The sequence below is a fragment of the Manacus vitellinus genome, unplaced genomic scaffold (genome assembly GCF_001715985.3).
Source record: "Manacus vitellinus isolate BGI_N305 unplaced genomic scaffold, ASM171598v3 scaffold_55_pilon, whole genome shotgun sequence".
Classification (NCBI taxonomy): domain Eukaryota; kingdom Metazoa; phylum Chordata; class Aves; order Passeriformes; family Pipridae; genus Manacus; species Manacus vitellinus.
In genome coordinates this window covers 2,128,314-2,143,800 of record NW_021940651.1, presented here as the reverse complement: position 1 = coordinate 2,143,800, position 15,487 = coordinate 2,128,314, and the positions used below count along the sequence as shown (strand labels likewise).

The window sequence follows — 15,487 nt, the reverse complement described above, 5'->3', positions numbered from 1 at the left end:
ATTTTGCCAAGATTTGCTTTTATACACTTCACTTACATACTGGTTTTTTCCACTTCTAGTTCATTGAATAGACAGAAAGTCACAGCATGCTAATACCTCTTTTCCAAATTGCACTGAATCTAGTGGAATTAATTGTTGTATTGGCAAGCTCCTGTCCTTACTCACTCAACAGAAATATTAATTTAGTAAGGTTTGAAAAAAATGAGTAAGCACCAGGAGTAAAATGATAGTTTTCTTCCAAAAGCAACGGCAAAACCCTATGTCAAATGTTACTCCAAGGAACAAACTGAATCTATTTTCAGTGCATCCTGCAGTTTCTCCCTGTAATCTTCCCTGGATTAATTAGTAACAATTATTAAAATACATACTGTAATATAGATTAAATCAAGGTTTTCAGAAAAAAATTAGAAGTAGAAATGCAAAAAATTCTATTATGCCAGTGTGCTTGGGATTGTATTGAGCAGATACAAATATGTAGTACTTAATTTCTGATTGAACTTTTATCAAATTACACAATGCAGCAAAACACGCTTAGTGAGGCAAAGCATTTGAGTTTTGTCCTTTTTTTGAGGATTATGCATTTTTTGAAAATCTACTGTCTCTTCCAATCACTTCCCTTTCCACATCAGTCTCTTCCTATAATATGCAATTCAGATTCAGTTTACTTCAGCTAGACTTCTTTCTATTCCTAGACTCCTTCATGTAAAACACATACCACTTATTACAATGGACAGAGATTTTGGGTGCCTGCTTTGCAATATATATATACTGTGTTTTCTGGATGGCTGCTAGTTCCCATGTGGGCTGAACTTTTAACAACTCAGGCTTTTGAAATCACAACTCAGAACCTTCAACCTTCAGAGACAAAAATAAATCAATATTCCGGCCATTTAAGTCTTGCTTTTTCATTTCTCTTACAGTATGTGAGATTACAATGTACACTTGGGAATCTATTTTCAAGTTCTTGTGCATAAAGGGTCTTGTAGGAGCTCACTAGAGGATGAAATTGTCCTGGAGACTTTGTCTCTGTTTTCTCCACATCCTTCTTGAAGTGGGGTGAAAAATATCAATTCAGTACTTAAAATGCAAATTTTGTAGCCTTCCATACTGGGTTTGCATGGCAAAATCTTGGTAACGGGCAGGCTACAGGCATGGCTTCTGTGAGAAGCTGCCAGAAGCATTCCCTATGTCTGACAGAGCCAATGCCAACCAGCTCTAGGACAGACCCACCAGTGGCCAAGGCTGAGCCAATCAGTGATGGTGGAAGCACTTCTGGAATAACAGAGTTAAAGAGGGAAAAGAATTACTGCACAGGAGCAAATGCAGCCAGATTAGAGAGGAGTGAGAATACGCAAGAGGAACAGCCCTGTAGACATGAAGATCAGTGCAGAAGGAGGGGGAGGAGGTGCTCCAGGGGTTGGAACAGAGATTCCCCTGAAGCCCATGGTGAAGACAATGGTGAGACAGGCTGTGCCCCTGCAGCCCATGGAGGTCCACAGTGGAGCAGAGATCCACCTGCAGCCTGTGGAGGAGCCCTACACTGGAGCAGGTGGATGTGCCCGAAGGGGGCTATGACCACCTTCAGGAAGGAAGGGAAGCCCACACTGGAAGCAGACTCCTTTAAGGACCTGTGATGCCATGTGGGACCCATGCTGGAGCAGTCTGTTCCTGGAGGACTGTGTGTGGAAGGGACATGTGCTGGAGCAGTTCATGAAGAATTGTGGCCTGTGGGAAGGAATCCTGTTGGAGAAGTTTGTGGAGGACTGTCTCTCATGGGAGGGACACCATCCTAGAGCAGGGGAAGACTGTAAGGAGTCCTCCTGAGGGAGGACTGCAATCCCCATTCCCCATTCCCCTGCACTGGCTGGGGTGGAGGAGGTAGAGAGATTGGGAGTGAAGTTAAAGCTGGGAAGAAGGGAGAGGTTAAGGGAAGGTGTTTTTACGATATGGTTTTATTTCCATTATCTGATTCTGATCTTTTGATTGGCAATACATTAGATTAATTTCCCCACATTGAGTCTGTTTTGCCTGTGACAGTAATTTCTGGTTGATCTCAACACATGAGCCTTTCATCACATTCTCTCTGTCCATCTGGGCATAGAGTGGCTTTGGTGGGTCCCTGGTGTCCAGCCAAAGTCAACCATTCCTTTGTCTCCTGTTCGCCACATTAAATGGTTTGAGCTCCTTCAGACTCTCCTCACCTGTCACATAACGTGCTGTCAGTCTGTGCCAGGCTGGATTAGCTGGAGTTCTCTTTTTCCCCCTACAGACTCACCTGTCTGAGCCCAGTCATGAAGGGCTTTTTAGTGGCAAATCACAACAGAGTAGTTCATATTGCATTTTGAATATTGCATGCTGCAGAAAATGAGACAGTATCCAATAGGAAATTCTGGATTTTTGAAAATGCCTGTTGAGATGTGTTCTAATAAGCCATTAGCCGCTGGATTCCAATAAAAAATATTGAAATCAGCTGCTAATGTGTTGCAGGGACAACTATTTATGATTTTTGCAGCCTAGAATTGACAAAGATTTTCCACTGTAGTAGGAGCAAGACAGACATTTAACTTACCTTTTCTCCCTTCCACCCCGGTGGGCCAACCACTCCATCACGACCAGGAGGACCTTGAGGACCCTGTGGATGACAGTGAATCTAAGGCAGGTGCCATTCGAGAGCCCAGTTTCTAGCACATGTATTTAAGTATTTTGGACCAACTGATGATACAGCATTATCAAAGACTAATGTGTAGCACCAGGTAGTACCTCACACCATTAAGTTTTAACACTTTTATTTCTTCTCTTTTGAGATTTTGGCTTTGCATCAAAACAGTATTTAGATGCATTTTAATAGAAAATTATATCAAACAATCATAAAATAGTAAACAAAAATAAAACCCAGCATGATGTGGATATAACGTTAGCATGCAAAATAATGTTGCTATCCAAGAAGGTTTTGACAACATTACAAAAGATGCAATGAGGTTGAAATCCCCAGGTATCTCAGTTATCCACACTTTTGGCAATATCAATGCTAGATGAGACCCAGTTGAGAAAACCTTGATATTGACAAAATCAGAATGTGGCCAGGTAATTAAAGAATCATTAAAAGCAGTTGTGATACAGAGGACATGGTATCAAACAGGAGGCTTCTGTGTTGTCACTGCAAACAGAGAAGCCAGTAGGGTGACAGAGGTCTTGATTCACACAACTCTAGTGATACCCCAGCACGGGAACAATGAGGCTGGGCCTCACCTCTCCATGAGGGGGAGTGCTTGGTTTATTAAGACTCACTTTGTCAAGTGTCCCTAGGTTGCTGAGCCTGCAGGTGCATTCCTATACTTTTAAGAAAAGTACTCCTAAGAAGTCTTCCTGCAGAAAAAAAGGTGCTGCCACTTTGCTTTGGCTGATGGTGCTCAGATTGTTCATGATACCCCACTTTAATTTTGCCTTGAAAAATGTATATTAAATTCTCTACCCAATCTCCTGTGTTGTATCCATGACTTAGCATGCTTTTGAGTGAATAGGCAGGCTGGGAAAAACTGTCTTCGTAAGGTCAATGAATCAATCAGTACAGGTATTGATGTCCAGCCCACAGTAACTACACATGCAAGAAAGGTAACAGTTACATTTTGCATGGCCTATATTTTTTAAATTTGGCTCTGAAAGCCTTTAATTAAATTTACAGGTGTGTATTTGGGCCTCTGGGGATCTTTTATATGTTTATTTATTCATTTGCTTTTGAGAAGGATGTAAATAGTTGCAGAAGCAGATAGAAAACATTGTTTTCCTCTGATGTTTTCAGAATCATCACAAAGGCTCACTTTTCCTGCTGTCTTTATTTTTTCCTCTCTGCTTTTGCCCTTTGGATTCACCGTATGTCACAGAGTAACTAATGGATTACTTTCAATATTAAAAAGATCAGAAATATTTTCAGTATGTTTCAAACATTTTCATATTGTATTTTGGCATAATTACATAAACAGAAGAAGATTAGAAGAGAGGTTGGTCTAACAACAATAATTGTTCTAAAGTTTACTGGCTACTTCCCCTATGCTGCTCAGCAATTTTAAGTTCTGTTCTGCTAAAATTGCTTATTACCTTTAGAGATTTCAGGATAGTTTCTCTTTTTAGCCAGCAGGCAACATTGGGAGATTTGTTATTCTCATCAGAGTATATTAATGCATTTGTGAGCTACCTCAAATGAAAAAATTATGATAGAAACTATCCTTATACAATGCCATGAGGCAATTTAACTTCATGTAGCATTTAGAATATCACATCAGTATCAAACATTTCCAAGGCATGTTTCTTAAGAGAAGAGATGTCACATCACAAAGTCCTTGATTTAGCAAGGACTTAAGCCTGTCTGCAACTTCAAGTAATTGGCTAGTCTTCTGAAATTAGAATTCACAGCTGAAGACCCTTAATAAGAAAAATATTTCAACGTGTTACTAAATGAGGATTCCCATCCAAAAATTTCTACTGGGAATGGATTTCACTTCATTTACCCAGAGACTGTGCAGGATGACAGCTTCTTAGGTCATCTGAAATTGTGGGAATATGTGGGTCTGTAGTGTTAATAGCTGGAGTTTTCCTTCAGCAGCCTGAAGACTTGTCCTGGTCTGATTCTTCTGAAAACATACTTCAGTAGTCTGTTTAACATTTAACTTTTACTTTTTTAGTTGATACGTCTCCCAGGAATTATCCTGAAAGTGGACAACAATTATTTCTGCTCCATCAGAGAATTGGGTGGCTACAAGTAATTAATGCCATGGCCTGTGAAATCCTAGATTACACAAGAGGGATTACATTAATATTTAAAATAAAAGATTAGTCAATACATATTTCTCCATTTTCTTTGAATTCATTTTTACATTATTATTTTATGGCAAATTTTAGCAATATATCCTAGGCCATTCTAGTTACTTTATCTTCTAAAGACATATAAACAGCCATAGTCAGGAAAGTTGAAAGCATATTTTGAATTGCAAAGACACTATTATAGAGCACCTTTTAATCTAATACAGCACTATGTCAAATGCAGCAAATAAAGCATTAGGGTAACTGACTGTTTTACAAGACTTGTCAATGGACTTTCTTAAAATTACAGTTGTAATCCTCAATACAATTAGACCTGTCTTGGATTCAAAAGGGAAAAAAAAAACTCTTGGGAGCTTAACAGTTTAATGACATCTGGTCAGCATTTCAGACAATTTTTTTAATTTAGAATGTCATCAGTAGGTGCAGAGAATAATGGATTTCACCAGTTTCCTATGCATGTGCTTCTTGAATCCCATATTAAAGATTTTCAGGTGCTTAATTTCTCTCTGCACAAAGGATGCTGTTTTCCACCTTGATGGCCAAACACTTCTTAGATATTGTATTAACTCCCAACTTAGTTATCCTCAAAAAAAACCATGCCAAGGCAGCTGAGATGTAATGAGATCTCCTTTTTAACATCTGTCACCAATACATTTCTTTAATATATGCTAATTACACCTTGTCAGATACAGTAATGGTGACCTACTTTGAAGGTAGTGTGAGTACAACTGCTACTGGCAGATGGTTGATAGGGAATAAGGGAACCATATTACTAAATATACAGAATTACAGATTATTCTGAGTTGGGACCCACAAGGATCATCAGGTCCAACTCTTAAGTGAACAGCCAGGGATTAAATGCACAACCTTGGTATTATTAGCACCATGCTCTACCTAACTGAGCTAATCTATTAGTTCCAGAGAGGATTCTCAGAGCTGATCAATGCTAAAAAACTGGTTTTCTTCACTGAAAAAAACACTTTACTGAGGATTTATTAACAAATAGGTAACACTCAAACCTTAGCAACTTTTTTACAATAGAACTATATTTCACATGTCCACAGGAATAAGTGCTTCTACCTAGCTAAAGAAAAGGGAGTTCCTGAAAGAGGAAAATTCAATTTACTCTACAAATTCCCTGCATCTTATGCAGTGTTGGTAAAAGGATTCTTACTTTTTACTTATTCTGGTCTAGATTACCAGTATCCACCTGCCAAATGTACATCCTGCTGAGAAGTAATGTGCTTTGGATAACAAGACTTTTCTTTTTGCACAAAATTTGAATAAAATCCAACTTCTTAAATTAAAAATATTCTGCAATTTTTTAAAGAATTACATAAACTGTCAGCCTTAGAACTTAGTGTTGCAGGACAGAAACAACATCATGCATGGGTACTCACTTCAGGGCCTGGTTCCCCAGAAGCTCCATCTTCCCCTGGTGACCCAGGAGGTCCTACACCTGAATCAGGTGCTGGCTTTCCTGGAAGACCAGGCGGTCCTGGAGGGCCTGGTGGCCCAGGAAGACCCTGGATAAATCAGCAGCACTGTTAGAAATTAGCCTAACCAGGTTCATTTGTATATACATGGAACAGGAAAAAGCTCACACATGATGTTCAGGTACATAAAACTCTCAGTTTGGGTTTCCACCCCACTTTTTCTTCATTAAGAACCAATTTCAGTTTCACATATACACTCCTTTCGTAGGGTCACACTGATCTCCTATGGCAAATATGGGTGCCGAAAGAAATGAGGCTGCACACCACACAGAATTTGATTTTGGGATTTGTCCACCGATCTTTTACACCATTCCCCTTTTATTCATATTCTCTTGTAAACAGTACCTAGTGTTTGTCTTTTAGTTAATCGAAATTCCCAGGATCATCCTAAACTGGTGTTTTGACCCTCCCTCCGCATCACATTTAACTGTATTCAGCCACGGGAAAAACACGCAGAGCATGAAGGCCATAAAGCGGTGTTCTCTTTGAGAACACAGAACTCCCTTTATCAAAAACACCAGGCAAGGTCAAAATGCTCCTTTTTGACCCTAATTAACTGAATGCAGGTGCTGCTGACTTAATTTGTTCCCGCACCTCCCTCACCCTTGTTCTCTGAATTGTGCCACTTCATGGCATGCATCAGCAAGCAGGAAATTGAAAACCAAAAAAATTTGTATCAGCTCTCTGCAGCCCAGTAAAGACCTTAGACAGACATATCCTGAGGATCGATCTCAAGTTAGGAGACTTAACCATAATGAAACCAAGGGATCATTGTACAGAGGGAAGTGGTTAGTTTTTTCTCAACTACCATTTCAAAGGGTTTCTCCATGCTGTTTTTGGAGCACTAAGAATCTCTAATCATGGTCAAGGGCTTAGTGCTGTAAAAATGGCCTCTACTCTGAAGATCTATCCTGCATAGACATGAGCAGATGTAATTAAATTGAATCAAATGAATGAAATATTACTTTAGAAGAAATAGTGCGTTTGCAAATATTCTCTATCATGCAATTCTATCCTTGTTGCTGCTTGCATTAGCAGGCAAACACGTAAAGTTGGAAATTTTGGGCCATGTCACTGAAAGTCAAAAAATCTTTAATTCTGACTTAAAGTCATCTAAGGGATTCTGTTAGGAAGAGGGTCATCTTGGACTTTCAGAACAGTTAACAGAGCTTTCCAAGCACTCACCTGTCTCATTACCTACATAGGGCATCTAAAGAACCTCCTAAATCAGGCATGATAACTAACTTTCAGCTTTTGGCAATTGTGTTCTGAAGAGCCTTGAGAATAAGGTATTGAACAAAACAAGAAAGGAAAGAAAAGAAACAGAAGTCTTGAGGCAGAAACCAGTCTGAGAGAATGAAAAATATCACTAGCTGTGTTGCAAAGGAAAGGCCTCAGTATGCTATAGCATTCTGGAGTTCATTGGAAACACGATGAACTCAGAAAGCTGCAGTATTACTGATGTTCAGTTTGTCAGGAAGCTGCACTGTAAAGCATTTCATACAGACACACTCATTTGTTTAGAACAGGTACTCCAAATTCAAAAAAGCAAAGAATAGTATTACCTTCCAGTGACTAAAGGGGGCTAACAAGAGAGCAGGAGAGGGACTATTTACTGATAGGACAAGGCAGAGATGGCTTCAAAGTGACAGAGAGTAGGTTTAGATTAGATATTAGGAAGAAATTTTTTACTGTGAGGGGGGTGAGGCACTGGAACAGGTTGCCCAGAGAAGCTGTGAATGTCCGATCCCTGGCAGTGTTCAAGACCAGGTTGGATGGGGTTTTTAGCAACCTGGTCTAGTGGAAGGTATCCCTGCCCATGACAGAGGGGTTGGAACAAGATAACATTTAATATCCCAATCCAGTCCAAGTCTTTCTACGATTCTATGGATCTATGATTGCCACCTCTCTCCTCTTTACTGTCTTCTCAGAATCAGATTAAAAGCATTTTCTCGTTTTTACAAGTCCTCTTGCTGTTATTTCTTTGTTGTCCTCCTTTCTCATACTTCTTCCCCACTCACATACATTAAGGCCTTTTCAGATCTTGAAATGAAACCCTAGAAATCCTTTCTGGATGCTGTAAATGAAGCATGTACAAAATTTACATTTTGAAATTGACCTTATATGATCTGGAGGAGTAAAATAAAGCTCTTTACTATGTTAATGAGAAATATCAACATATACTTACAATTAAAATCTCAGTCTCTCTGTCATTATCTCCAGAACCTGATTCTTCGGGTTCCAGTCTATTCTGAAATTAGGAGAATTCCATTTTAAAATATTGCTTCTAAAGGTGATAAATGAAAATATCACTTGACAATTACTGGAAATACAGCTATAGTCAATATCCTTGCAGCAGTGAAATAAATTATAATACAACAAATACATTTCAGTCACATTTCTGTTGTTTCATACCATCTTATTTTGCAGACACTGAGCACTATATTTACCTGCAGATGCCCTATGAGCACAGTGACAACCATCCTGCAGGACACACATGCTATATGACTAAGTGAACTGAAGATGAAGCAATATCTCAGACAAATTTTAACTTCAGAAAGATACCTGTCAAGATTAAAAATATCCCCAAACACATATCTAACAAATAACCACTGTTTCCTAGAATGCGCCTATTGGTTAAAAAGCCAGATTCTAAGATTCTCACAACTGGAATCAAAAGAGGCATTTTATAAGAAAAAATTAATATACTGAAGCTTTTTCTAAAGTATTTTGTTAAAAAACCACTTTAGTTCTTGATGAGTTTCATAGCTGTGTATGTTTTGCAAACTAAAAACCAAAGCACAGAGAGAACTACTACCTGAATCTGTTATTGTAGTACAAAAGCTAATGTTTCAAAAGTCTGGGAGTTAAGGATGTACTGAGACTTCCTCCACTTCACTCCAGAAGTAAAAACCTTGAAACTTGGTATCACAGAGAACAAGAAAGTTAAGGTGGTGCAGGACCTGGTGTTCACTGTTTATAGAAGTGGCCTTTGACTAGGTAAAGCTGTTGGATTGGAGCACATTGTCCTAGGGATCTGTTGCTGCCTTGCTAGTCTCTTGAAGTCAGAGAATGCTGGGTGTTTATGTAGCTTACAGAATGCACACACCTTAATCAGGCATTTATTTGCACTTCTGCATGACTGTTTTAGAAAACATTATTTTATCTATGGCAGTCAGGCTACTTTCCCAGTGAAAACCTATTTAGTTCTGGATTCCTCTGTGGCAAGCTGAGCTCATTGACAGAGATCCTCAAATACTCACTAATCCTCTGGAAGGAGCAGATGGTCCTGCTGGTCCTGGTAGTCCGGGGGGTCCTGGCAATCCCTCACCAGGATCACCCTGAAACGGGAATTAAGATAAACCAGCAAGGATTTAACTATATAAATACTATAAGCATTAGCTACAATCTGTGTGGATTTCCAGTCACAAGAAACAACAAAAGCAACTGCTTAGATGCTATGAGCAGGGTTGAACTTTGTTCATTTCTAAGACAAACTCTCAAGAAACATGATCTTTGCATTGGCAAAGAAAGAAAGATCTCTTCCTTTTTTTAGCTTCTTCAATGAATTTGCAAATGTACAAGTAGCATTGACAGTATTAGACAGTGTATATATCTTGCCAGAATAAAGTTTTACTGTGGAACTTGCATTTTTAGGATATAAATAAATACATTTGTGGTCACACCACAGATCTGTAATGCTTTTTCCAATACCACCACATCATGATTTTTTTCCTATATATTGATCTTTATCTAGTGTCAACACAATGAATGACACTGTTCAGATATGTGTCATTTTCTTTTATAATTAGTACCATCTCTTCTACTTTGGCTTTCTTACATTACCTCTGACATTTTGCTGAGGTTAGTTTGAACTGCTTCAGCTTAAGATGTTTGTTAATTTTAATAATTTTTCTGCCCAAGTCCAGTATTTTTCACTGGAGTCAAGAGTTGAGGTTCTGCCTCTACTGATCTATGCTTTACCCTCTAACCTGCCAGTTTACTATTTGAGATTATGAGCATTTTAATTGTGTTTTTTAAATTCACATATTCAGTTACATAGCAGGAAACACTGACTTTTACCTGCCTCTTGGTCACTTGCTCTTTATTAATTAGAGAATTAATTAGATAAATGTATTCATTCAGTTCTTTGTTCCCTGTGGCTTTGTCAAATGGTTCCTATAGTGATACTTCAGTCATGTCCACAGAGAATGTGTTTAATTCATTTGGGGTTATTTTTACTGTCTGCCAGTGTGTTATTTTACAGATGCTCTTCATTAATTTTAACATACACTTTGCTTTTCCAGTGATTATTACATTAGCTTCTGTCAGTTTTTGGTGTTTATTTTCATGCAATTTCTTCCACTTTGTGTGTGGAAGACAAAAAATCCCCAGCTCTCACATTTGGATCACAGTTATTGTTTTGGAAGCCTAACCGCAGCCATTCCCTCCATAAGGAGCATCTCATGGATGTATCTCTGTGCAGAACATGGACCATAGTGGAAAAGTGACAACCAGCTGCCCACTCTCCACTGATATGTAGCACCCCATTCATTCCCAGCTTTCCATTTTCAGTGAGAAGAACCAGAAACAAGCAGGCAGTTCCTCAAATTTCAATATTATTATGCTGAAAAAAAAATGCCGATTCTCTTTGAAGAGCATAACTGGTTTGAATTTTTGTGTGTTCACAGATAATTCTTTAAGCTTTGCTCCCCCTGTGAACACAGCCAGTCCTAGGAAATCACACTGATTGGGATAATGAAATGATTTTCTGAACAACTAATAACTTAAAAATTATTCACATGTGTAAAAGAGGCTCAGATCAGTGTCTTCTTCTTTGTCCTGCTTTCTACCGCAGGAATTGGGTCTGTTTAAAGCATTGCCTCAGAGCTCAAATCAGTCCAGCAGTTTAATTACCTAGGCAGCCTCATCTCCTCAGGCAGTAAGATTGACGGAGAGATAGACAACAGGTTAGCCAAGGCATATAGTGCTTTTGGAAAGCTTTATAAAAGAGTTTAGTGAAATAAACACTTGAAGAAAAGTACCAAGACCAGTGTTTACAGAGCCATTGTGCTGTCTGCTCTCTTATATGGATCTGAATCATGGGTTATCTACCGCCACCACCTGCATCTCCTAGAACGCTTCCATCAATGCTGCCTCCATACAATCCTGAACATCCACTGGTCAGATTATGTGACCAATACATCTGTTCTAGAACAGGCAGCAGTCACAAGTATTGAGGCCATGTTACTGAGAACACAGCTGTGTTGGGCAGGGCATGTCTCCAGGATGCAGGACCACCGCCTCCCTAAGATCTTGCTCTATGGTGAACTTGCCACCGGCTGCCGCATGAGAGGAGCCCCGAAGAAAAGATACCAGGACTCCCTGAAACAACATCTCAGCCTTGGCCATATTGATCAACATAACTGGTCTACTCTGGCCTCAAATGGGGAGGCCTGGAGACACACCATCTATAACGCTGCTGATGCCTTTGAGAAAGCACGCAGGATCACTCTTGAGGAGAAAAGGCAATGCAGAAAGAATCATGTCTTGTAGAATATACCACCTAAGGAGTCTTTCCACTGTGTCTTTTGCAACCAGACGTGTCTATCTCATATTGGCCTTTTTAGCCACCAGCGTACTTGTAACAAACATGGGTAGTACCCTTCCCAAATCTTCGTTCGCGAAGCCCAGCCATGATGATGATGATGATGAAAGCATTGCCAAGAAAAAGCTCTGCATATGAAGCTGTCAGTTTTCCTTAGAGCTTTTGAACCTATTGTTAGGATTTTTAGTGCCCATTTGTTAACTTATTTTCACAATGTCTCTTTGAAGTGTCCCTTGAAAATATTAGTCCAAATTTTAAAATGAAAATCTAAGCTTAAGATGTCCTTACTAAAATAGTCATAAAAGTAATCAGGAAGAGATTACTGGAGTTTTTTCCTTCCCAATATATCTTTAGCTCTCCAGAGCTAAGCTGCTTCTCCTGTTGCTGAAATATTCTCCTTCCGATGGCTATTCTAATCAATAAACTAAGGCTGGGGACCATTCTTTGGCCCTGAGGTCAGGTAGAACAGACTGGCTGGGTTCACAGTACTTAGCTGGCCCTGGGCCTCCTTTTAGCTGTGTATGTTCAAAGCTAGTATTTTGAGTATGGGGTTTTTGTGCACTTTTCATGAAATAACATGACAACTGTATTGCAATCCATCAGCACAAGTATTTCAAAGTAAAAAGCCTACTGGATGGCACTGGGAGAGCACAGACCCAGCCTATGCGCAGTCTCATCTTGCAGCGTAGTGGGAACAGTTAACAGCTAATGTTACCCTCGAGACATTGTCCGAGAGAGGTCTATTTGACATGGGCCAAAACATTGTCAGGGACCACGCTCACAAGTCCCAAATATCAGCAAATCAGTCAGTTCCTTGCCCTGTTCCATTTGGCAGCGTAGCTGTAGCACTTGTTGCTGAAGATCAGAATGATCAGAATGATCACCTAATAGCAGCTGCAGTTGTAGCAGCTGCAAAACAAAGCTGCATTTGCAAATTTTCACTTAGCTAATAAATAGAAGAAATGTAAACAACCATAATCTTGACATCTTTCCCATTTGCTTTTTTTTCCACTAAAAGCTGTTTGACTAATTTTACAGTTTCCTAACATTAATTATTTATGTCAGTACCGAGCACCCTGGAAATTACTCTGGTCACAAGAAGGATCAAAGCAGATTTGCCCGAAACATAAGAAGCTAATTATTGAATGACATTTAGGCCATTATTTTTCCACAGTGTGACTGGCAAACACTATAGGGGAAATTGACCTTTTGCTAGAGGGATTACAGTAGTTCCACAGCACAGAAGAGTGAAAAGAGGCTCCTTGCAAGTGTCCATAGAGAGGGAAGACACTATCTGCAAGGGGGATGTATCAGGAAAGAGTAATGTAGAGAATTAGCCAAATGGGGTGAATAGTAATAGAGAATAATGGACTACAGGCACCTGCAGTTCTGGACTACATCCAGAGATTCTACTCCTGCTTAAGGGCTTCATCAAAAGTCATGGAAAAGCTGACAAGTGTGTAGATATGTTGTGAAGCATTGACAAATATTCCAGACACAATGTGTCTGGGAACAGTGCCAGCTCAAATGAAAGCATGAATTCCTGCCACCAATGGGACTATGCAAGATGATACCTTTCCTCTCAGAAGCTGCTGTACCACAGGTTATCGAGTCTAGGGGGAGGCGTAATAGTGCATATGCACTGTTCCAGTGGTGGCTCTTCAAAAGCAGAATAACCATTGCTTCACTCTGCCATGCAGCCCACTCATGCAAGGGCTGACAGGCTCTTGAGTCCATGTACTTTCTGGGGCAAAACCAGTCTGACTGTCAAACCTACAGAGCAATGCTGTTCTCTGGATACTCATCATCATCATGGCTAGGCTTCGCGAACGAAGATTTGGGAAGGCTCTATCCACATTTGTTGCAAGCATGCTGGTGGCTAATGAGGCCAATACGAGATAGACATATCCGATTGCAAAAGGCACAGCAGAAAGACTCCTTAGGTGGTATATTCTGCAATACACGATTCTTTCTGCGCTGTCTTTTCTCCTCGAGAGTGATCCTGCGTGCGTTCTCAAAGGAAGCAGCAGCCTTATAGATGGTGTGTCTCCAGGTCTCCCGATTGGAGGTCAGAGTAGACCAGTTATGATGATCAATATGGCCAAGGCTGAGATGTTGTCTCTGTATACAGTGTTGCCCCAAATGGGCAACTACTGTGATCTTAATTTCTAACATACATTGGTCATCACTCAAGACCCTGTTAACTCATTTATTGCAGGATATTTCTATTTGAACTATAATGTGCCTTTGAGAATACCAAGATATACATGTGATTAATTACCAATACTACATATGGAATAGTTATTATTAGTAAAACCTAGAAACTGTGTATTACTATTCTCAGTGCTGATCGTGCGATTTATCTTAGAAGCACTGAGCTGGCTGGTAAGTGCTGTAGATAATTCATCTCTGTTGGAAAGTGACTGTATTGTTCTGGTAAACAGATGAAAGGGATTATTAATTTGGCACTTGGAGTAACTGTCTGTATACCAATTTTGTGTACAACATGAACTTTAATAACAGATTAATCTATTTTATCTCACTTTGTCTCAGAAGAGATACAAGTTGTTACTTCAGATGGTTTAGCTCTTATTTCAATTATGTTCATTTCCTAAGGGTAATTTGATTACACTACCTCAGCTAAATCACTTAGCCAGTAGAGTAAGTTGCCCAAAGTGGTCATATATAACAATTGACTTTTCTTTATTAAGTGTTCAATATACCTTCCTTAGCTCTCCTGTGAAAATGCAACTTTTTCTATAACTGAAATTTATTCATATCCTTGAAAAATACTTAGGATTCTGTTATGGTGACCTCCATGCATTCCTGGATGAACAGTAGAATGTTTAAATTCTTCCCATGATTCCACATCTATCTCCCAGACCGTACCAATACAAATATGTACAAATTAACATATCTCTAAGCATAAATGGTACCTGATTGTTGTTTATTAACAGGACACATACCTTTTCACCTTTTAGGCCTGCTTTTCCTTTCAGTCCTGGCAATTCCTGAAGTCTATTTTTACCCTAAAAGAAAATAACTTTTTTTAATTAGACATTATTTTTTGTGCAGGTTAAACAGGCTGTACACTTTCAGCAGAGGCTGGATATAAGGGTGCTAGTTTCTAACTTTTGGTTTCCGCAGTAGAATGAGATTTGGGACTTGGACCTCTATGCAGCTGGTAGCTCACAAAATCTGCCTCTCACCACTACTGCGCTTCCCACAACAAAGAGGCAGAGGAACCACTTTGTGAGTTTGGGGGATACAGATGGAAACACTTGGCAGGCTGCATTTGGATTTCACAGAGTGCTAACTGGACCATCACAGTACTGATGACAAACATTTTGAAAACTGTAATGTTCTGTTAAAATAAATAGTGACAGCTGTCTGAGAAGTCCTCTTCAAATTTTCTGTCTCAGGCATTTACTTATCTGAGAAGTAAGAAAATCTCGAAATATTGCAAAGTTGCTGAATATGCCTACAGCAGGTAAATTCTGGGCTAAAATTCTGCCTCTTCCCTGACAACTTTCAAACTATGAGGAACTGGACATTGGAAAGAAAT

At 39.4% G+C, this 15,487-nt stretch overlaps 1 protein-coding gene across 3 annotated transcripts in view; it reads right to left on the bottom strand.

Annotated features, from left to right (window-relative positions):
• Positions 1–15,487, bottom strand: part of LOC103754819 (collagen alpha-1(XV) chain) — a 126,049-nt gene that overhangs the window by 53,597 nt on the left and 56,965 nt on the right. For all 3 annotated transcript variants that reach the window (XM_018081694.1, XM_029963212.1, XM_029963211.1), the window contains 5 exons: positions 14,889–14,951; positions 9,578–9,655; positions 8,503–8,565; positions 6,219–6,344; positions 2,570–2,632 (listed from right to left, as the gene is read on the bottom strand). In XM_018081694.1, coding sequence (XP_017937183.1) covers positions 2,570–2,632; positions 6,219–6,344; positions 8,503–8,565; positions 9,578–9,655; positions 14,889–14,951 — 393 coding nt within the window. The remainder of the gene's footprint in view (positions 1–2,569; positions 2,633–6,218; positions 6,345–8,502; positions 8,566–9,577; positions 9,656–14,888; positions 14,952–15,487) is intronic.